Source organism: Lethenteron reissneri, chromosome 10, assembly GCF_015708825.2.
Source record: "Lethenteron reissneri isolate LAM-NWPU_2019-01 chromosome 10, ASM1570882v1, whole genome shotgun sequence".
Lineage (NCBI taxonomy): Eukaryota > Metazoa > Chordata > Hyperoartia > Petromyzontiformes > Petromyzontidae > Lethenteron > Lethenteron reissneri.
In genome coordinates, this window is record NC_083788.1 from 1,877,657 (window position 1) to 1,902,839 (window position 25,183).

At 51.2% G+C, this 25,183-nt stretch overlaps 1 protein-coding gene across 1 annotated transcript in view; it reads left to right on the top strand.

The window, feature by feature from the left end:
- Positions 1-25,183, top strand: part of LOC133340803 (serine/threonine-protein kinase Sgk2-like) — a 51,864-nt gene that overhangs the window by 14,346 nt on the left and 12,335 nt on the right. The window contains 9 exon segments of the mRNA XM_061549211.1: positions 1,882-1,957; positions 6,958-7,045; positions 9,597-9,643; positions 12,293-12,350; positions 13,244-13,327; positions 17,389-17,520; positions 20,001-20,113; positions 21,363-21,399; positions 23,346-23,432. Coding sequence (XP_061405195.1) covers positions 1,882-1,957; positions 6,958-7,045; positions 9,597-9,643; positions 12,293-12,350; positions 13,244-13,327; positions 17,389-17,520; positions 20,001-20,113; positions 21,363-21,399; positions 23,346-23,432 — 722 coding nt within the window.

Sequence of the window (25,183 nt, forward strand, 5' to 3'; positions counted from 1 at the left end):
ATACATGCATGCTGAGGATAGCTGCAATAAGTACAGAGATTATTTTTTTCAGGAGGCTCCTGCGTTGGGGTGTTTGGCCAACACCAATAACACTGCATAGTCTGAGTTGTGGGAGGACAAGCCAGAGAACCCGGAGGGAGCCGACGCAGAACAGGGGGAGAACAAACTCCACGCAGAAATCGCCCGAGTCAGGAATCGAACGTGGGCCCTCCTTGCTGTGAGTGCGTGAGTGCTACCACTGCAAGCCCTTTGTTTATCGCTCCACGAAGAACGTTGAACTCCGTTCGTGCCGTACGTAGCCAACCGCGCTAATCGGCGGTGCGGGGAAAAACGCCAAATGTTTTAGCCCATCAGCCTCTGGGCTTCTCAGGCCAACAATATTATCCGGCAACATTTGTTTAAACAAACAAACTCTGGCCCGGTTTTGACCTTCTGGGTGTCATCAGCAAAGTCAGACTCGTTAATCAAATGCTGCTCGTTAGCCAGATGTTGGCAAGAGTACTCTGTTTATAATACAGAGCCCCAGTCAACGTATGCTGTAATCATTTTGTTGCACAGCATCTTGAGTATATCGTCATCATGGTCAGCAGTAGCCATTATCTACTGCTGGATGGAGGACCCCTCGTAGCCCTGCTCTAAAAGCATTGCATCGTGTGTTGTTTCATTCTAGACGTTTCAACAAAGATCACAATTTGCCCTTGAGGCCTTGGCGATGTAGCGTGCTGCTTTTGCGGAGTGTTGAGCTTGAGGCAGGGTTCAATGAAATGAACCTTCACTTTACGTGCCAATATCGCCCCTCAATAAAGTAGCGCATCGGTGCGCGGGGAGGGGGGGGGGCACACGGAGCAACAGGAACGAGAAAAGAACCGCGTCACGACCTCAGCGGCAAGCACCGACTGAGCGGAGTAAAATCGCAACCGTGCACAACGAGTAGCATAAGAAAAACAAGTCGTAAAATTAAAAAAAATTTCAGTAAAGAAACAGGGGCCCGCTTCAATGTTTAGAATGTATGGGAAGGCGAGTTTGAGTCGACGCGTCTTGCGCGGATCGCGTAATCACGGGACGCTCGGCACGTTTCGGACGTCCGGTGACGGCGTACCAGATGGTTTGGGGGCTGCTCTCAAGAAAGCTTCGCCCCCCCCCCCCAACCGCCCCCAGCGCCGTCTTCGGTTGAACGATCCTGGGCTGCGTAAATTCCTCGCCTGTGCTGAGGTCCCCAGCTCCCAGTTTCCACCGTGACTGGCGATGGCAGAGCTCAGCTGGTTTACCGGTTCCGACCGCAGTTCAGGCCTCGTCTCTCGCGGGTCACGGGAACTCCCTGCCACGCGTTCCCCCCCACCTCCCCCTCGTGTGTGCGGCCGGTTTCAGCTGGGTCCTGGTAACGTCCCGCGCTCCTGTCACGCACACACACCTGAGCGACACGTGGGGGTGGGGGGGGGCAGGGGATGGGTAACAGGTGTAGCGAGTGTCGCGCTCCACAGACAGCAGCAGCAGCAAATATTGAGGTTCATCTGTGTGTTACTGTCAACAAGTTTTTTTTGCTGAACTTGACTTTGCGAAACATTGTTCGGTGGACTCCCGATAAGTTCGAGGGAGGGGAGCTGGTCTGGAGAGCGGGGTGGGGGGCGGGCGGGCGGGGGGGGGCTGGTCATGGTGACAGTGGGAGTGGACGCGGATTGTGATGAAGCTCGCTCTGAATCGCCGGGTGTTTTTGGGGCTCTCTTCGGTTAGTTAAGGCGCTACCCCCGACGCAGCAGTAACTTTACCTGTAAAATCACAGGCTCACTCGCACGCAGCAGTTGTGCTACGAGTTTATGACCGCCGTTGAGGGCGGCGACGGTGGTGCCGTGTGACGTTGGGCGCGTGTTGGTCTCGTTCCAGTTTTCATTAAGCAGAGGAGGAACGGACTCAACAGCTTCATCCAGAGGGTAGTGTCGGACCCGCACGTCTGTCAACAGTGAGTACGCGGCACCCCACCTGCTCCCGTCACACCGACCCCCCCTCGGGACCCGTTTGTGCGGCGCGTTTAAGCCGACGAACCACCCCGTTTTGGCAGAATAATTGCCGCTTTTGTGAAAAGTCTGGAGGCGTATCCGGCAGGTTACATACAGCCTTGCAACGATAGTTCAGTGTTAATATGCAATTGTATTGAGGGGCTGACTGTGTGTTGTCTTGCCCAAGCTTGGGTGAACTTATGAAAGGTTTACTTACATACTTGATCTATTTTACGTATTTATTTTGAGTGATTTTCTTTCCTTTCCTACACTTTGCACTCCTATCGTGTCTTTGTATTGTTTGTTGTTGTAACTTTCTGACTCAACTGGACATCTGTGGAATAAAGAGCTTCACAGCTCTTCAGATTTATCCAGGATAAATCAAGATTATGATTCCAACGCTGAGGTTGCGGTCCGGCCTCTTTGTCGGGGACCGGATTCCTCCGTGCCTCAGCGGGCACCGTGGAATGCGCCCAAGTAGGCGAGGCTGGACCTCAGATAGACACAGCGGCCCCAAAACACGAGGGCCTTTTCTTGCACCTGGAGGCATGGGCACGGCCAGGCTTCATGTAAACGGTGGCCTGGGCAAGTCCTGAACTTAGTGGGTAATCCTCCGGTAATAAAACGCGTCATTTATGAAGCACCACGTGATTCGCTCGTCTAACGCTTTCCCATTATAGGGCACAACTACTGATCGATGCGAACGCTTCGAATCGGTACGCTCCACACGAGGCTGATGATGCCCTACCCAAAGAAACACGCACGAGAGGAAATGTCAGGAGATATGGATGCGACCGTAACAAAGCCCCGACTTGGTGATGAGTAAAAGAGGCCAAAATGAAGTGAGATCCGGAACCCATTGAGTTATACCCCAACGTCATGACGAACAATTGCGGAATTCGGATAGAATCGGTGAACAAAAGATCTCCTTGTTTTTGGACTGGAAAGCGTGTGAGCACGTGTCCAAGCCAGTTGTGTAGCGGTTAGCACGCTGCGCTACAAACCCAGCAGCCCAGAGTTCGAATCCCGGTCACGGCCGACACGAGTTACAATTATCTGAACCGTTCATGGGCCTCTCCTAGGTCGACTCAGCCTCAAATGGGTATCCAGCGTGGTGTGTAAAACATCGCCACTGGGTAGACAAAGATGGCCGGGCGTGGTGCTGGCCGCCCACCCCCCTCTCGTGCGCCGTGCCGGCCTTCATAGGTGCTCGCTAACAGCACTTGCCCCAACAGTCTGTTAAGGCTATACGGGAGAAGGGGGATCTTTGTCTTTGTGCGCCCCTTGTGTGCCACCCAGTTGGGCCGTTGCCGGCAGTGGTGGCGATCTCAGGAATGGAAGCACCCTGGCTGAGGCCACCCGACACCCACCGAGAGCGCCACAAACACGGGGCGCTCCTCACAATGGGGCCCCATTGTCCCGCGAGATGGGTCTAGACTGGCCGTGGTTATGGCGTTAATTAGCGTCGGTTTGTAATAACATTCCACGCTCACCCCAGACACGGCCGAGGGGGGCAGAGGTTTGCTTTGCTCCTGTTTTTATGCGTGCGTATGTAATTATACACACATGCACGCACACACGCGCGCGCGCGCACGCATGCACGCACAGGCATACGCATCTCGAACTGGGTGGCTCCTCTAGCAATCTCCAGAAGTTCAAGACTGGGTCTCTGATCATTTTGTCACCCATTCCCGCAATTTATAGAGCTAAAAATTAGCCATGGGCCCTGGCACGGATTAATTTCGTCACTCATCTCCAAACCCGACCGTCGTTACCTGCGTTGTGGCCATTGCTCCACGACTTCTACTGGAGGCGCACTCGTGAATGCCGTCAGGCAATGTGATTGCGGCCGGAACTTGAAAATGTCATTTTTGGAAAGACTCTAAATTCAAGTTAAGAAGCGCCAATTTGTAAAACGTCGCCGCTATGCCATTTTAAGACACCTTGTCCGAGTTCCTCTCACTGCTGCCATACGTTATGTGGTTGTTGCGGATTGGCTTCCTAGATTTCACATTGTACATAGTTCTTGTTGTTTATTATTTTGTTATTTAATAATGATCATGTTTATAAAGTGTCCATGACTGCGTTCTACACGGCTCCTGTAAACCATCCCTTCCCATTTAACTGGCTGCCGTATTGTCTGCTTTGGCTCAGCCGCCATTGAAACAGAGCTCCTTGGCTCAATGGGCTCTCTCTGAAACACAAACGGGCTCACTCACTCACTCACTGACTTACTCACTCACTGACTCACTCACTCACTGACTCACTCACTCACTGACTCACTCACTCACTGACTCACTCACTCACTGACTCACTCACTCACTGACTCACTCACTCACTGACTCACTCACTCACTCACTGACTCACTCACTCACTGACTCACTCACTCACTGACTCACTCACTCACTGACTCACTCACTCACTGACTCACTCACTCACTGACTCACTCACTCACTGACTCACTCACTCACTGACTCACTCACTCACTGACTCACTCACTCACTGACTCACTCACTCACTGACTCACTCACTCACTCACTGACTCACTCACTCACTCACTGACTCACTCACTCACTCACTGACTCACTCACTCACTGACTCACTCACTCACTGACTCACTCACTCACTGACTCACTCACTCACTGACTCACTCACTCACTGACTCACTCACTCACTGACTCACTCACTCACTGACTCACTCACTCACTGACTCACTCACTCACTCACTCACTCACTCACTGACTCACTCACTCACTGACTCACTCACTCACTGACTCATACAAAGCAGCAACATCCCGGCTTACGCCTCCGCCTTTTACACTGTTTCGCAGATACGTCGTCGCTTTGTTGTGAACACCGCTAGCCGGTTTGCGTCGCCTCAACCCACGCTCAGGTCACTCACAGGACAGCATCAGCGGTCCTCTCTCATAATCATTCGCCTCCACCACCAACCACGACTACGACCCTGGCAATCGCTTTGATTGACGTTGTTTCAATATCTGTCGTCGCAACTTTCAGAAACGCATCCCCGACGTAAGCCGGGGGTGTTACTGAGCTATCAAATTCCCCAGCCACCGTCCCATGGTTCAATGCTGGGGGGAAATCGAGCTGGAAAGTTTCTGCTGAGACCTGCGTGGTTAAAGATTGGTACTCGGGGTGTTTGTTTCAAACCGACTGCTGATGATTCTGATGAGCATGACAATCAATGCCCCACGTGTTGCCCATTATGGTCCCAGTTGACTTAGATAGGCCTAAACTAGTTTGAGAATTTCAGACACAACTGGTTTTGTGTAGAGACAAACCAGTTCATATAGAACTCGCCACAATGTTTGTCCTGGTTGGGATTTGAACCGAGTAGGCCGGGTTCGAAGCACAATGTGCGAACTCTTCCCACACAACACAAGCGAGGTAATGCCTACACAAAGATAAAGATCCCCTCTATAGCCTCAACAGACTGTTGGGGCAAGTGCTGTTAGCGATCACCTCTGAAGCCCGGCACGGCTCACAAGGGGGGTGGGTGGCCAGCACCACTCCCGGCCGCCTTTGTCTCCCAAGTGGCGATGTTGACACAACGCACCAGGTACTCATTTGAGACTTTGTCGACCTCGGGGAGGCCCAGGACCGGTTCAGATAATCGTCACTGATTTGGTTATGAGCGGTAATGGAACTCAGGCTGCCGGGTTGATAGCGCAGTGCGCTAACCGCTAAGCCACCGCTCCCCACACACAACAGCAACACACAAACACGGGCCGACGAGCGTGTAAATGATCAGGACTTGCTTCGCCATATTGCCTGCGCAGTTCACGGGAACCGCCATGAACCCGCCGACCCTGCCCGGCATGGCCCTCTGCCCTCGCTGAGTCAGCCCACGCTCTTAACCCCCCCCCCCCCCCACATGCACCTCCCGTGCCTGCCCACCCACCCACCCGCCCCGGTGTTGGTGGCGGCTGCCCTCCCACCACCCGTGGGTGGCCCACGCCGGTCACAACCCCGCGCCGCGCCCTCACTGCTCCACGCGGAGAGGGCCCAGCAGCAGCCAGGGCGAGATCCGTGGCCAGCCTCGCGCCGAATGTCTGCGGCTGGTTCGCGTTCAGTTTGCTCAACTCCATTGCGGAGGAGGGAAGGACGTTGCCTGCCTAGTTATTTTGTTAATTCGTGTTCTCCGCAGCGACGCTGGTGAATATTCGCGACGTATTTTCGTTTGTTGCGTATCTTTGAACCCGTTGGTTATTCCCACACTCGCCATCCCTTAGCTTGTCTCCAAGTTATGTTCATTTAAACACAGAGAAACTTTTGTTAGAGATCAAAACATGTCATTTCAAAAAGTATATAAGCAATGGCTGATAATGGTTTCTTCTACATTTTAACCGATACTTTGTGTGCACGTGTGTCCGTGCATACCCACGTGTACCCATGTGTACCCATGTGTGTATGTGCCAGCGGATGTTCAACACTTCACGTGACCTTTAAAGTGCACATAGCCTGGCACAAGAGCCGTTTTGACGTCACCACCACATAATGGCAATTGGCGGTTGTTGTTGCTGAGCACGTAGTGGTGGTGGTAGTGGTGGTGGTTTAGAGTATTATGTGACAAGCCCAGCCACCTGAGTTTGATTCCTGGTCACGGCTAACATCAATGGTGCTCGCCATCAGTCTGTCTGGCTGTGCGGAATGTCTTTGTCTTTGCCTGTGTGCAAGTGAGCGTGTGTGCGGTACGAACCTGGCGACCCGAGTTCAATTCCCGCTCACGGCCAACACCAGTCACGATTATTTGAACCGGTGCTGGTGGTAGTGTGTTAACATCACCGCTTGGGAGACAAAGGCGGCCGGGCGTGGTGTTGGCCACCCACCCCCTCGTGTGCCATGCCGGCCTTCATAGGTGCTACTACTTGCTAACAGCACTTGCCCCAACAGTCTGTTAAGGCTACACGGGGGGATCTTTTCCTTTGTGTGCGGTGCACAGCCCCGACGTGCAAGCCTTCCTGCAAATGGACCACCGCGGCAAGAAGCGCTCTCAGCCGGCTGCGCAGACCAACTCAAACCACAATCTGGTGAGTGTCCATCGTGCTCACGTGCGCTTGCGTGCAGGCTGCAAGCCACTGCACGCAGCCGTCCCACCTGGGAAGGGGGGACGGTGCTGCCTGCTTCGCGTGTGGTTGGTTACTAGGCGACGTCAGGTGCGAAAGATGGATATTCGTGGATGACGCAGGGGCGAGGGCGATGATAACACTGGTCAACACACTTTTTCTGGCATAAGGTATTCCAACGGTTTTAAGGTAGTTTTGGGGTGCTGATTCCAAATCTGGCATCAGTATTTGTCTATCACGTCAGGTTTTTGAGATGTCAAATATTGCATTTTCAATAAAAACTGCAGAAGAAAAATATTAAATAAATGTGGATATCTACATAAAATGATATTATAAACACACTATCCTAAAAATACAGCACCATATTTTAACACTAAAGCAGTCACTGACTCGCAACAACTTGCAATCATAAGTGACAGAGTTAATTTCGGGTAAAATAAATGAAAATGGGGTATGCCGATAGTATAACATGAGATGTGATAGAGCAAATCTGAGATCAGATTTGGAATCAGCACCCTGAAATTAGTCTAAAACAGCTGCAAAAGTCCAGGCCAGAAAAAAACTCTTTTTTTGTTGTTAACTCCCTCTCCTGATATGCAGAAGGTTGTTGGTTCGAACTTGATCCTGACGATGCCTCTGTATTTGGAGTTTGCATGTTTCTTTCCCCATGGTCACATGGATTTTTCTTCAGGTCCTCTGGTTTTTCCCTCTACATTTAGAAACATGCGTTTAGAGTATGTGGCTGCTATTTCCACATCAAATGCCACTTCGTTGAACTGTCATTTGTGGCCGGATCACTTCTAAAAGTGGGCCTTACCTTGTAAAATAAAAAAAAGAGTTTAGTTTTTGTTTAAAATAAAAAAAAATTGTGTAGTTTAGAGACACAAACCGGACGTCTTTAGGAGATAGTACAAAGTAAGATTTACTTTTTTTATTTAATAAGCTACCTCTGGAGTTTGGTGCTTTATTCCTGTTGGCGTTGATTTTCTCTGGGCACGTGAGTTTCCTCCACACACACACGGTGATTAGTGGTGTCTGTAAGTCATGCACGTTTTCATTCTCATTCACGGCGACTGGAGCATAATAGACAATCGAACGGGCCTCATGCGGGGCGGTGTCCTGCGTTGTTTTCTTTGTCTAGTTTGGCCAAGGGCACGTTCGATATTTTAAGAGTCGCAGCACGAGCGTACGGCTTCAGCTCGTTTCCGTCCTCCCTCCCACCCACTCAAGGACATTAAATTGTTGATTCTCGGAGAAAGCTTTTATCAACATTTTAGTGCCTTTAAAGCACGTGCTTAACTAACCCTAACGCCTCCACCCAGCGGGTGCACTGTACTCTCGTGATGATGATAAAGTTAAATGAATTCCTCGTCGATTTTCCACCCTCTGCGTGAACCCTGCTGGATGACACTTCACTACACTTGTCACTGCAGGCGAAGCTGGACGGTTGGGCCAATGGGATGATTTGAAAGAGGTGGTCGACCTAATGTTTTTGTTTAAAATCCCATCCTTCTGAGACGTGGTGCCCTACGTAGATCACACTTTTGTGGAATTCTGGCATTAGGCTGGATTGGCTGCATTGGCTGCATTGGCTGTATTGGCTGCATTGGCTGGGTCACGTAGCCCACATGCCCAGCCACCGGATGCCCAAGCGGTTTCTGTTTTTCTGGACAAGAGGCGGTTAAACACGGGCTAGGTAAGAGGTGGGCTGGTGTAGTGCAGGAGGACGTGGAGCTGAGTGGACTTGCTGATGACCGGTACCAGCGGTGTCAGGATCGGTCTCTGTGGAGGAGGCTTGTGAAGGACGCTACTGGGCAGTTGGAGGCAGTCGCCCTTCAGCAACAACGGAGGGCGGAGGAGCGACGCTCACAATGAAAGGCGCGCCAGGCGGCTAAAACGCAGAAGGTTGACACAAGTGGGGTGCGTCCGCCAGTCATCGCAGTTAGGGAACCCACAACACCTGTCCCCCTTATCGCCCTTTCAAGCGAGCCTTTGGTAGTTCGCGGTGACATTAGAGTGCACACAGAGGTATGCCATCAAAATGTTGCATAAGAATTTGTAGGAACGGCTGCTGTAGAAATTGCACAATATTTCTGGGAGTCAGAACAAGAAGCGTGCGCGAATCGGGCCATCCCCCTCTGTGCGGGAAGAGCTTCATACGGAGCATTTTAAATCGGGGGTTTTACATCCATTGCTTTCGTTTGCTGTCAAGTAGCCTGTCGAGATAGAGGTGTTCATAGGCGGCATTTAAACACAACCGATGGGATAACGGTACCCACTCACTCAAGAACTGAAATCTAAACTCAGGCAAACGAACTTTGTCTCTACAGAGTGTTAGGAGCCAGGGTCACAGTGAACAGGCTTCGGTGACAGCCCATTTAGATGACCTCTAAACTTGTAAATATGCACTGCTCAGCACTGCCCGTACGTGTCTGGATATTTCCCTCCCACCAAGTGTGCCGGGTGTGTGTGGGGGGAAAAAAAACCTGAGTGACTTTTTTTCTTTTTTTTGCAGAATAATGACTCTGACACGATCAACCTCGGTCCGTCTGCAAACCCACAGTGAGTGTTTACCAGTTGGACAAAAAATATAATGTGAACTCAACACGAACCCAATAAACATGGACACCAACTGGCCAGCATGAAAACACTCAATCCAGTGGAACATTCACCCCGCTGACACAAACACTCACCACACTCGCACAAACACTCACCACACTCACACAAACACTCACCACACTCACACAAACATTCACCACACAAACACTCACCACACTCACACAAACACTCACCACACTCACACAAACACTCACCACACTCACACAAACACTCACCACACTCACACAAACACTCACCACACTCACACAAACACTCACCACACTCACACAAACACTCACCACACTCACACAAACACTCACCACACTCACACAAACACTCACCACACTCACACAAACACTCACCACACTCACACAAACACTCACCACACTCACACAAACACTCACCACACTCACACAAACACTCACCACACTCGCACAAACACTCACCACACTCACACAAACACTCACCACACTCACACAAACACTCACCACACTCACACAAACACTCACCACACTCACACAAACACTCACCACACTCACACAAACACTCACCACACTCACACAAACACTCACCACACTCACACAAACACTCACCACACTCACACAAACACTCACCACACTCACACAAACACTCACCACACTCACACAAACACTCACCACACTCACACAAACACTCACCACACTCACACAAACACTCACCACACTCACACAAACACTCATCACACTCACACAAACACTCACCACACTCACACAAACACTCACCACACTCACACAAACACTCACCACACTCACACAAACACTCACCACACTCACACAAACACTCACCACACTCACACAAACACTCACCACACTCACACAAACACTCACCACACTCACACAAACACTCACCACACTCACACAAACACTCACCACACTCACACAAACACTCACCACATTGACACAAACACTCGCCACACTCACACAAACACTCACCACACTCACACAAACACTCACCACACTCACACAAACACTCACCACACAAACACAAACACTCACCACACTCACACAGACACTCACCACACTCACACAAACACTCACCACACTCACACAAACACTCATCACACTCACACAAACACTCACCACACTCACACAAACACTCACCACACTCACACAAACACTCACCACGCTCACACAAACACTCACCACACTCACAAACACTCACCACACTCACACAAACACTCACCACACTCACACAAACACTCACCACACTCACACAAACACTCACCACACTCACACAAACACTCACCACACTCACACAAACACTCACCACACAAACACTCACCACACTCACACAAACACTCACCACACTCACACAAACACTCACCACGCTCACACAAACACTCACCACACTCACACAAACACTCACCACACTCACACAAACACTCACCACACTCACACAAACACTCACCACACAAACACTCACCACACAAACACTCACCACACTCACACAAACTCTCACCACACTCACACAAATACTCACCACACTCACACAAACACTCACCACACTCACACAAACACTCACCACACAAACACTCACCACACAAACACTCACCACACTCACACAAACTCTCACCACACTCACACAAATACTCACCACACTCACACAAACACTCACCACACTCACACAAACACTCACCACACTCACACAAACACTCACCACACTCGCACAAACACTCGCCACACTCACACAAACACTCACCACACTCACACAAACACTCACCACACTCACACAAACACTCACCACACTCACACAAACACTCACCACACTCACACAAACACTCACCACACTCACACAAACACTCACCACACAAACACTCACCACACAAACACTCACCACACTCACACAAACTCTCACCACACTCACACAAATACTCACCACACTCACACAAACACTCACCACACTCACACAAACACTCACCACACAAACACTCACCACACAAACACTCACCACACTCACACAAACTCTCACCACACTCACACAAATACTCACCACACTCACACAAACACTCACCACACTCACACAAACACTCACCACACTCACACAAACACTCACCACACTCGCACAAACACTCGCCACACTCACACAAACACTCACCACACTCACACAAACACTCACCACGCTCACACAAACACTCACCACACTCACACAAACACTCACCACATTGAACACTAAAGGCTTCTAGAGCTATGCACGTTGACATTTAGATTGAAAACTCGTTTATTGATTTTGTATTTAATTTGTGGTCCTTCCCCTGACACCTCCGATTAGCACGTTTGGCTACGTACGGTGCAAACGAAGTTCAACATACACAGACTCACACAGAGATTCGTAGACTCACATAGAGACCCACAGACTCACACAGAGACCCATTTCTTTTAAACTTATTTTTGTGTTCAGTTATCCTTCCCCCGCTCCTGCGATTCGCACGCTTGGCTCTGGTGCGAAATAAGTTCCACACACGTACATGCGACGAGAAAACACGGAGGCAACAGCCTTGTTGAACACAGCGGCCAGTTTTATTGGCGGGCCTTCTGACAAACATGCTGATGCCCCTTGATTTTTTTCACCTTGCAGAGCCAAAACCACGGACTTTGATTTCTTGAAAGTGATTGGGAAAGGCAGCTTTGGCAAGGTGAGTGCCACGTTTCGCGCGTCGCCGCCCTCAAGCATTGCAACAGGGACTCGACAAGTGTGGGGATGCACCATTGGAACCTCACTTGCCAGAAGAAAAAACATGATAATTGTTTTTTTACCCTTTTATCTGGCAACAAAACTGACACCAGATGAAAGGGTAAAAAAACAATTATCATATTTTTCTTCTGGCAAATGAGGTTCCAATGGTGTAAATGCTTACCCCGAGCTCTCATACTCTGATGGTGCATTGTCTTTGAATTGTGCGCCTTTTGGCGTCATCTGGTCCAACACCATGTGAGACTAGGCTCTAAGGAAAGCTGTCTCGGGTGTGGACCAATCAACTTCAAGGACAGTGCACATTATCAGAGTTATGTTTTTTGTTTGCATTATGACTGCAGGTATTGTGGTCTATGCAAACATGACTCCTCGTAAAAAAGGTGTCAGTTTTGTTGCCAGATATGTGGGGATGCATTCGACTCCAGCGCGAGCCGTCTCAGACTCATGGAGTCAAGAGTGAAGTTAAACGAGCTGCTAATCAGTGTCCATCCAATAGAGAATTATCGTCTCACCTACGAAAAAGGCTTCTTTGACTCGGGGCAATTCGCCGCCGTATTCACGTCGGTCTTGCGTCGTGTCCGGCCGTCGTTTCTCTCTCCTGTTGAGTTGTCGTGTTGCCCCCTCAAGCAAGCCTCATCAGCTGAGACGAGGAACTGCTGCGTTCGTCCCACCTGATGACGGTTGTTTGTGTTGCGATCGAAACGTCGTGGTCTGTTAATTTTCTTACCTACGTGACTTTACCGAAAGAAGCAAAGAGTATGGATTCGTGCAGTAACGAAAGCTTCAAATCAAGATGGTTTCACTTTTGCCTCACGCGGTTGCATTGTCACTCAGGTGCTGCTCGCAAAACACAAAACCGATGGGAAATTTTACGCGGTTAAAGTCCTGCAGAAGTCGGCCATCCTCAAGCGCAGAGAGGTGAGAGCTCGCGCACACACACACACAAGCACGCACGCACATGCACGCACACACACACGCACACACACACACGCGCACACACACACGCACAAAGATAAGACAAAGATAAAGATCCCCCGTATAGCCTGAACAGACTGTAGGGGCAAGTGCTGTTAGCGAGCACCTATGAAGGCCGGAACGGTACACGAGGGGGTGGGTGGCCAGCACCACGCCCGACCGCCGTTGTCTCCCTAGTGGCGATGTTTACACACCGCACCAGGTACTCATTTAAGGCTGAGTCGACCTAGGGGAGGCCCAGGACCGGTTCAGATAATCGTCACTGGTGTTAGCCGTGAGCGGGAATCGAACCCGGGTCGCCAGGTTCATAGCGCAGCGCGCTAACCGCTACACTACCGCTCCCCACACACACACACACGCACACACACACACGCACACACACACACACGCACTGGCGCACACAACAACAACAACAACCGCCATTCGCCACTAAGTGGCGGTGACGTCACCACGATGCTTGTGCCAGGCCAAGTGCACCTTGAGGCCACGTGAAGTGTCGAAAGCCCGCTGGCAGGAGGTCACGGGGCAGACCCAGCAGGTGCCACGGGTCGACTGACCGAGATGACCGAGATGACCGAGATGACTGGCTGATGCACCACCTGTGCCCCCTACTGTGCCAACTTGCTGTGCTTTAGCCACCCGGCGCTCCGCTCGTTGTTGTGAGCGTCGCTCCTCCGCCCTCCGTTGTTGTTGGAGGGCGACTGCCTCCAACTGCCCAGTAGCGTCCTTCACGAGCCTCCTCCACTGAGGCCGATCTTGACACCGCTGGTACCAGTCATCGGCAAGTCCACTCAGCTCCACGTCCTCCTGTACCACATCACTCCATCTCTTCTCCAGCCCGTGCCGCGCCCGTCTAGCCCCCTCGATCCGGCCGAACAAAAGCTGTTTAGGCATGCGGTGGCTGGGCATGCGGGCTACATGACCCAGCCAACGCAGCCTTGCCTGCCGGAGGAGCTCACTGATGGGACTTTGCCCAGATCTTTCAAGGATTTGTGAGCTCCTCACACAATCCAGCCTGGTTAAACCCAGGATGGATCGTAGGCAGGCCAGCCTAAATGTTTCCAACCGGCGAAGATGCTCCACCAGGGGGGTCCACGTCTCGCAAGCGTAGAGAAGGGAGGGAATGACCGTGGCCGAGAAGACCTGAAGCTTCGTGCGGAGCGACAGACCAGGTAGCTTCCACACAGCGTTACGCAACCGATGAAAAGATATTGCCGCTCGACTGATTCGGAGTGAGACCTCTGCTGATAGACTGGAGCCGGTCATAAGCACACTGCCCAGGTATGGGAAACTCTCCACTCTCTCCACAACTGCCCCATCACCAATTGGGAGTTGTGGGGGTGGAGTGTCCGATGGTACAAAATACCCAGGCAGGTGCCTGGTTTTGGTGGGGCTGATGGTAAGGCCCCACCTCTTAGTGGCACGCTCCAGTCTCAGCAGCAGCGCCTCCAACTCCTCTTCTGAATGAGCAGCTATTACCAAATCATCGGCATACATAACGTGGTTGACCAATAGGGAGCCATCCCTTGATCGCACCCGGGCGTCGATCAGCCTCCCATTATATCTGTACCAAACGGAAATTCCCCCGGTACAGCTATTGAAGGCTTCACGAACTACGCGGTCAAAATAGATGTTAAATAATGTGGGAGCCAGAGGACATCCCTGTCGCACCCCAAGGTGTACAGGGAAAGGCTCCGACTCCCGGCCACGTAGTTTTACCCGGGCCCGCTCACCATCATGAAGGTCCTTAATGATCGTGAGCAGAGGGTCAGGGACTCCTAAAGCACGAAGAACAACCCAGAGTCCAGTCCTACTGATGGTATCATAGGCCTTGACCAGGTCAATAAAGCAGAGATGTAGGTCTTTTTGGAATTCCCTACACCTCTGCTGTAGCAGACGGACAGAAAATATGGCATCTGTGCAGGACCGCCCTTTCCTGAAACCGCATTGGGGCTCCGCAAGCCCCTCCTCAGCGTGCCTAGCAAGGCGATGTTGAATAATCCTTGCCAGGACCTTACCCGGCACACTGAGGAGTGAGATGCCCCTGTAGTTGTTACAGTCTGTGCGGTCCCCCTTCTTAAAGAGGGGGACCACCAGGGCATCCTTCCAGTCCTGTGGAACCCGTCCAGTGGTCCAGACTGTTGTTATGATGTCATATAGGGCAGTCTGTGCACAAACGCCACCCTCCCTCAGCATTTCGCTTGGGAGATCATCTCTGCCCGGTGCCTTCCCTGGTCTCAGACTCCGGATCGCCCTCAGTACTTCCTCAACAGCTGGAACCTCAGCCAGCCACTCACAGGGGGTGACCTCTTCCAATATTTGAGGCACCGCAGCCTCAGCAGGGTTATCCCCACTTTGTGCCATGATGTTTTCCTGGCTGAGAGAATTTCCCTCCCCCAGGACCTCACAGAAATGCTCAGCAAATCTGCAAACCTGTTCCTGGGGGTCGGAGATTGGATCACCGTTTTTTCCTCTAATGATGGTAATAGGTGTGGCGCTGCAGGTTACTTTTTTGATGGAGTTAAATAGTGATTTGTGATCACGGGCCACTGAGGCAGACTCCATCTCCTCAGCAACCCGCGACCACCACCCATCCTTACAACGCCTTACGGCTCTCCGAACTTCCGAGCGAAGGCTGCGGTAAACCTCCTCATTCTCTGACGTGGGATGCTGTAGGCGATGAGAGTGGGCCTGTCGCTTTTTCTCAATTAACCTGAACACCTCCTCTGTCAGCCAGGGTTTCTGGGGAGGTCTGGACCGCGTACCCAAAGCAGCCATTGCAGCTGCATGAGTCACAGTCTTAAACCTCGCCCATTTACCCTCGACATCAGGTGGAGTGGGGGACGATGCCAACCCCAGCTGCAAGCGATGATGAAATTCTCGCTTGCAACTTTCATCAGCTAACTGAGACCAGGCCACTTTTGGTTGGAATGGGATCCTGGGTGTACACCCACCACCGGAGTGGAAGAAAGGCAGGCGCATCTTACAGATGACTAGTCGATGGTCAGAGGACAGATCAGCTCCACGGTAGGTCCTGGTGTCAAGGACATGGGTTCGCATCCGCTGGTCCGTCACTATGTAGTCCAGCAGATGTTCTTGCTTGGACCCGGCATGTAACCATGATGTTGTGTGGATGCGCCGATGCCGGAAGAGCGTGTTGGTAATTACAAGCCCATGGGCTGCACAAAAATCTAGCAGCCTCCTACCGTTATTATTGAGCTGATCTGGCCCATGCCTTCCAATCACTCCAGACCAGGTGTCAGCATCATGACCAACTCGGGCATTGAAGTCACCCAACAAGATGACTCTGTCCCGAGTGGCCACTTTAGCCAGCACCTGTGACAGGAGGTCATAGAAAGCGTCTGACTCATCGGCTTTGCTTGCATCCCTCCACGGATGTTCGTCTTCGGTGGGGGCATAAGTAACCACGACCACCACTCCTCGCCTCTGGTTGATGGGAAGGCGAGCCCAAAGTATCCTGGGGCTTACAGCTTCCCACACCTCACCGCCACGCTCCCACGCCCCCTTCATTCTTTTGTTCAGAAGAAGAGCCACACCCTGTTGTTTGGCAGTCTCCTGCCCCGAGTAGAGGACTGTCCACCCCTCATGGTGGCAGGAGCCAGAACCGGTCCACCGGACCTCCTGAATGCCACAGAGATCCAGGCGGTACCGGTCCAGCTCCCGACAGAGGAGTGGCAGCCTCTCCTCCGCAGTGAGCGTTCGAACATTCCACGTGGCCATCCGCAATGGTTTTTTGTTGTTTCTGGCGCACACACACGCACACACACACGCGCACACGCACACACGCACACGCACACACACACACACACGCACGCACACACGCACACGCACACACACGCACACACGCACAGTCGGTGTCATTCACAACCCCCGACCTCATCGCACCTGGGCCTCGCTACGCAGGCGCGTGGGCACGGGGCGCCCGTGCCCCACCACCGCGAGGCCGCCGTTGACGGTCTCCTCGACGCCTCGTGCCTTCGCAGCAAAAGCACATCATGGCGGAGCGCAACGTGCTGCTGAAGAACGTGAAGCATCCCTTCCTGGTGGGGCTACATTTCTCCTTTCAGACGGCCGACAAGCTCTACTTCATCCTGGACTACGTCAACGGCGGAGAGGTATGTGTGCGCACGCTCGTGCGTCCACCCACCCGCTGGCTCGCTCACGCGTCACGCGCACAGACGCTGACGCTCACACGCTCACGTTAGCGCACAACGCCGCCGCCGCCGCCTACCTGCGGGAAGGCACTTGTGTGCAGTGTCGCATTACACGCACACGCACGCAGTCGAGTGCCGTCAATTGCGCACACGAAGCACAAGCACGCTCCCACACGTGTGCCCACCTGGAGCCCTCACTCACTCGCACAGCTGCAAGGCACGAACGCTCGCCCTCACGTCCGTGCCCTTTGTATCCGAGCAATCGTTGTTGTCTCTATCGCCAGTTGTGTCCCGGTAAGTGCAATCTGCGGTGCGTCACGACAGAAGAAGCCCCAAATTCTGAACATTTGCACAGCAGTGCGGCCCTCCGTGCGAGAGAGCGGCCCACTGAAGTGGATATGACAGAGCTACCCTTGGCATCCCTTCTTCAAGTGACTTCTGGTCCAAACGCCGAGTCGATGGGGTGGCACTGCTCACTCGCATTGTGAGTGAGAGCGAGGTTCTCATACACAAATGATAGCGTAATAATCCTGAGAGCCGGGTAATTGGTGACCGAACGGAGCGTGCGCCCGTGCTGTGACGTGACGGCTGCCCACCGCACGCTGCTCACGCAGGCGGGTGGAGATCACAACAGGGGTACCAGGGCTCAGGGAGACACCAGGGTTGTAGAGTTTATTGAAACATGCTGTTTGGACAGGTTTCCATTGCACTGTTAATCCGTGAATGTGCTGGTGTCAACCTCCTTCCATATCCTCTGTTATGTACCTGAATCCATACCTGTCAACCCCTTATCAGTGCCCCTGCCTTATTACTGACTAATTCAGACCTTATTGGTCACCCCGTGCCCCTTATACATATCAACGTTCATCCTACAAAGTCCCATCGCAAGGGAGAAACACAAACAAATAGGCAACTTTTTTTGCTCGTATTGAAACGGCTGTACGCCGTATAGATCTGAAAACTCAATTTCCCTGTACGAGAATACGGGGCAAACCGTATGGGTTGACAGGTATGTGAATTGTTTTGTTAAAAAAAAACATTTTTTAAAAAAGATTACAACAGTGGTGTAGGAGGGGGGCCGGCACAACTCAAGATCCTGGGCTCTGGGCTCCATTCCAGGCACCTTGACCGAACCAGTTTTCACGTTGCAGGGAGGAATTGGATGGTTTAAACCTTCTTATCAGGCTGCAAAACATCCAATCGGCTAAATTACCTTTCTCACTTTTCCCAAACTAGTTTACCATGCACTGTAGTGGAGCATCCCTGGGTGGTACATTTGCCAATAGCAATACAAACGCCGGCAACATTTGTTTAATCCGCCTCCAGGAATTTTGCCCGCCAACACAAATGCTTCCGATTAACATTGACCAGGCTAAGAGCAACAGGCCAATAGACTTAGACGTGTTCATTTGTACGTGGCCATATGGAAAGGAAGGTGATTTATGAATGAATCTAGTTCGCCTCCGCTGGGTAAAGTTGACATACCTTTTGAAGTGATGTGGCACACATTCTTGCAAGGCCAACATTCTTTGGCAGGAAGAGATGCCATTGGAAGTGGCTCTAGAAATAGATTCGCAGTTGTTGCCGTCGTCGGAGTCGTTGCGCGCCAAGTGAGCCTGCTGACGATCGGAGTTCTGCAACGTTCCTCTGCCTCGGGAAACGGATTTTACGTGGCACAGTCGGAACACAAATGGTAACAAAATCCAAACAGAATCACTGCAAGAAACAAACAGCACGGGCCCGTTAGTGCGTGGACATCTGCACGTGCGTGCCTGGGCCCCTGTGGGAGCGGTGGCACACTGGTTAGCGCACTGCGATAACAATCCCCGTGGCCCGAGTTTGATTCCCGGCCAAGGCTGACATCATTGCCGAATGATACCTCGTGCTCCCCCACTTAGCTTGATATCAGTAGCTAGTGTGGTGGGAAAACAAGGAGCACTGGGGAAATAAAAGCAGCCAGGCATGGTGCAGGCCATGCAAGTCCCCTCATGTGCCATTTCAGCTTTAATAGGTGCTCACTAACAGCACTTTCCCCACCAGTCTGTAAAGGCTATAGGGGGATCTTTGTCTTTGGCCTGTGTGTTCCTGAATGTCTCTATGACTGTGCGTGCATCTACATGTCTGCTTGTGTGGGCGTGGGTGAGCAGTGGTGCAGCGGTTAGCGCACTGCGCTCACGGCCAACATTAGTGACGATTATCTGGACCGGTCCTGGGCATCTCCTAGGTCGACTCAGCCTCAAATGAGTACCCGGTGCAGTGTGTAAGCATAACCACTGGGGAGACAAAGGCGGCCAGGCGTCGTGCTTGCCATCCCGGCCTTCAGACAGCACTTGCCCCAACAGTCTGTTATAGGCTATATGGGGGACCTTTGTTGTTGGGTACCTGTATGACTGTATAACTGTGTGCGTGTGTGTGAACTTGCGCGTGTCTGCGGCAACCAGCTGTTCCTGCACCTGCAGAGGGAGAGATGCTTCTCGGAGCAGCGGGCTCGCTTCTACGCAGCGGAGATCGCCAGCGCCATCGGCCACTTGCACTCGCTCAACATCGTCTACAGGTGCTTGCCGCGTGCACGCTGCTGCTGCTGCTGCGCCGTGGACGTCCAGCGTGACTTGCAGGGTGGTTACATTGCAGCGGGCGAGTGCGTGACACCTTCTACGAGGGGCAGTAGCTAGTGGTGCGGGGTGGGGGAGCGGTGTCACGGTGGTTTGGCACACTACGCTACTAAGCGGGCAACCCTCTGAGTTTGATTCCGGGCCGCGTCTAACATCGGTCACGAGTGATTTCTGAACCGATGCTGTCAAACCCCCACCTCCCCCCCCCCCCCCTTAGCATTTCACCAGCATCAGCCTCAATTAGTATTTGTGCCAATAATGGGCAAGAGTGAGACGAGCAAATCAAGGCATGTTGACAAGTGACGGGGTTATTACCAGAGGATTACTCGCTAAGTCAAGAGTATTCGCCCAGGCCACCGTTCGCAGGAAGCCTGGCCGTGGCCGTGCCTCCAGGGTGTCAAGAAAGCGCCGTCAGGCTTTGGGGCCGCTCTGTCTGCGGTCCGGCCTCCAGCCTCGCCTACTTGCGCCCATTCCACGGTGCCGGCTGAGACACGAAGGAATCCGCTCCCCGACAAAGAGGCTGGACTGTAACCTCAGAATGGTCATCTTGATGTATCCTGGAGAAATCCGATGAGCTATGAAGCTCTTTTTCACAGATGTCCAGTCGGGGAGCAGGGTTCGAAAATTAGAAAAAAAACATTGCAAAAACACGTTAAGAGTGCAAACACCAACAACAGTCGTAGAACACACCAAGACAACAACACACAGTAGTCGCCCCCTACTCCGCACTGACCAGCGCGGTGAAGTACGGTCCAACATTGCCCATGACGCGCATAGCAGTGGACTGACAAAGAGCTGTAGATTATTCCGCTATGATTTACGTACGAATGACCCACACCCGGACTGCTGAAACATGAACTGTGTGCTGTTCGGAGGCCCGCCGCTGGCATGGAGGGGATGGAGACGCGAAAACGAACTGCACACAGACACAGAGATCACAGTAACACCGCGCAAAGCTGATGAGGGAACTCCTGGCAACATTGACTTACACAGCGCGCAACTACTCTCAGATTAACCACACACACACACACACGTAATAATACAACATGCAAACCCAAACGTAGAAAGACAAGACTCGTTCTAGCAAGTGACAAAATAAATGCTGTAGCCTTGATGAATGTGCACCTTTGTTTTGACCGTTTCATGTTTTTATATTAAATAAATCGCATCTGACACCCTTGACTTTCGCAGAGACCTGAAGCCAGAGAACATCCTCCTCGACTCAAAGGTATGTTTTCAGTTTTTCTTTTTTATTATAAGAGAAGATGAGCAAGTGTTGGGAATGATCTATTAAATGGACAAATCGCCTCGGACCAATTAAACTTCACTCAGACACATTGGATCATCGTCATTGCTATCCCATCCCTCCCAGGATTTGTTAAGGATGGGACAAAGCCTGCCAAAGGAATGTGCAATTTACACTTTGAGCTGTGGAGCGCCATGGTGGTGAAATGTTAACTACCTCACCTGGTATACAGGAGGTTGTTGCATGCATATTTGGTGTTTGCATATTTTCCGTGGGCGCATGGATTTTTCTCCAGGTCCTCCGGGTTTTCCCTGCTATAGATATCCACGTGAAAAGCCGCTTCATTGGGCTAACATTTGTGGCCAGACGCTTCTGAAAAAGAGCTATACAGCTCAGTCGTGGGCCTTACCTGTTAAAATTTAAATCGTAAAAATAGTTCGTGTATGTGGATAAGCACTACCCAGCGTCTCACAGTGGTGCGAGGCAGGACAGCAAACACGTTACAGACATATCCTCCACTCAACAAGCCGATAACTCATTGAGGCTTCAGAGCCTCGCTTTCAATGGTAAGCCGAGCCACAAAGGCGACTGCGTGGCGATGGAGGGATGACAGCTGCTTGACAACAAATGTCAGAGCAGATGTCCTTAAGCGTGACTCGTAAGCGCGGCTAACAAATTACCGAAAAACCCAAAACAGAATCTAGAATGCGAAGTAATAGTGACGTGGGGTGGAAGCTGACCAAGGGCAATTTCTATTTTGCAAACACACCCCCAGTTTCCTCATTGAGTGTTTCCATTGCTTGCACGATGAGGGCGCCACCATTCGCCGAGACTTTGCCGGGGCTGGGCCGTTGCATCTAAATTGAAAATGTATTTCTTTATCAACGGCTCTTTGGTGTCTAGTTTTACGTCCTTCCCCCGCACCTCCGATTAGCAGCGGCTGGTTGACTGCGTACGGTGGTGTGAAAGAAGTTCTACTTACAGTCGATCATCGATTATTATTTTTATCCGGCTTCCAACATTATCCGGCGGTCCCGGGCCAATCAGGCGAATACTGCCAAAAACCGCTCCCAAGGCTGTACCAATCCTGTGATCGGCACCACGTGCATCTCAAAAAAGTAGCTGTGCTTGATTTCAGGGTCCAATTTATGCACACCCTATCATCAATCCATGCACGGTCTTCAAGATTGGAGTGGCAAGTACAGTACAGTGATTATTACAGTAACTTTTTACAGGAGGATATTTGTTCTCGTAATTTTTTTAACGTTTATTTATTTCACGTAGTAAACACGTTAAAAACACTAAAAGAACGTATACACAGCACCTAAAGACGTAATGTTATCCAATAATTTGCAAAGATAAGCTATTTTAAATAATAAGTAGTGATTACCTGGCATTTTTTTAAATCTGGCGCTCCCTTTACCCCCAAAGGGGCCGTTCATAAATGACGTCACGTACCTGGGGGGGGGGGGGTCAGACATTTGTGACGATGTGTGACGAGGGGGGGGGGTTTGAGAAATGTGACGTCACATAGACAACACGTTCTACTTAATTAAATAGACTTTTTTAATAAATGTTTTCTCCTACAACATCAGAGTTGCAGCGGCACATTAAATACGCACTACAATGACAATAGTTTAAAGCGATTTGAAGCATGTTTTATTTTTTCTGGGGGGGGGGGCAGAGCTTTGTGACGTCATATTTGAGGGGGGGGGTCTGACTTTTTGTGACGCCGTGTGACGAGGGGAGGGGGGGTCAAAAATCCTTCAAAATCGCATGACGTCATTTATGGACGTCCCCAAAGCCGCCGGATCATTGATGACTGTACCTCTGGCACCACAGCGCCGCGCGTCTGCTGGCCGGGATGATGCGTGCCTACGGTTGAGCTTCAGGCTCGTGTCTCCGTGCGTTCTCCGTGCGCTGCGCAGGGCCACATCGTGCTCACGGACTTCGGGCTGTGCAAAGAGGGCATCGAGCCCAAGGACACCACCTCCACCTTCTGTGGCACCCCGGAGGTGAATGGCAGGGCCTCACCCCCCCCCCCCCCCCCCTCTGTACACGGCGGTAGTTTTCGTTGCCTTCCTGAAGAACAACGCGTTATTTTTGTATAGCTGCCATCGTTGAGTAGTAGCTAGATGTTAACAAAGTCGTAATTAATCGCAGTAACATTTCTATTTCTGAAGGTCTGAAATCCGTTTTAGCTAAAGGACTAAACTTTGCAGTCACACCTAGACACATACCAGTTAATGATATAATTGCTCGAGTAGATGTAGCTCTCAAGGGCTTGAGTCACATCGCTGCAGACGTAGCAAGATCTGAAATCTCTGCAACCCTCAAAAACGCTAAGATGCCAGCTAGCAACATTAGCAAAGATGAGCGTTTTGAATTAGCTCAATTAAAAAAGAGGGATGACATTGTCATCCTCTCAGCCGACAAAGGCAATGCCACTGTCATCATGGACAAAACAGAATACAACAACAAAATCCAAGAACTACTCAACGATGGCAGCTATACAAAAATAAAAAGAGACCCCACCAACAGCCTCGTCTCTAAAACCAAGCAAATCATTTCTGATTCAACCGCATTAATTGATCAGACCAAACAGTTCTCGTTGAAACCTTCTGCAGCCAGGCCACATAAAGAAGATACACCTCTTCGTCCCGTTGTCTCTACTATCAACTCCCCCACCTATAAATTGGCTCGTTTTTTGTCTGAAATCCTACGGCCTTTCACTGGAAAAACCACCTCTGCGGTACTAAACTCTACTGACCTGGTATCGACAATCAAGGGGATTGCCCTGTCCCCAGACGACCTGCTTGCCAGTTTTGATGTGGTTTCCTTATTCACCAAGGTTCCTGTACCTGACACCATCGCAATCATTGAAGACTTGGTTCATCAAGGACTGAATGCTGGGGTACCCCCCCTGGTGAGACACTGTTTAACCAATACATACTTCACCTGGAATGGAACTTTCTACAAGCAAACTGAGGGCACCCCAATGGGCTCCCCCCTATCTCCGGTTGTAGCCAACATCTTCATGGAGAAATTTGAGACTGACGCCATCCAGACTGCCACTCTACGCCCGACCTTATGGAAGAGGTACGTAGACGACACCTTTGTCATCTGGCCACATGGCCGGCCTGCTCTAGACCAATTTCTCTACCACATCAATTCCATACACCCAGCCATCAGATTCACCATGGAAGTCGAAAAAGATGGCAAGCTACCCTTTTTGGATGTCCTAATCAAAAGGAGACCTGATGGTTCAATGAGCCACTATGTCTACAGGAAAGCCACCCATACGGATTCTTACCTAAAACCGGATTCCCACCACCATCCATCCCAGAAGAATTCCCTCATCAAGACTCTATATCATAGAGCCCAATGCATCTCCGACCATGAACACATTGCCAGTGAACTCAAACACGTACGCCAAGCTCTTAAGGCTAATGGTTACTCCGACTACACAATCCGCAAAGCCATCACTCCAACCATCAAGAAGGATCCTGTTGAGGAGCCTTTCAAGACCATCACCTTACCCTACATTTCTGGGGTCACAAAAAAGATCTCCAAAATCCTGATTAAACACAAGATCCAGGTCCGATTCAACACAGTACATAAAATCCGTGATCTGGTACCGTCTGTAAAAGATGTGGTTCCAGACATACAGTACCCTGGCGTCTACAAACTAAGTTGCCTCTGTGGTAGCAGTTACATTGGGGAAACCAAACGACATGTCTCGGACCGCATCCGTGAACATAAAGCT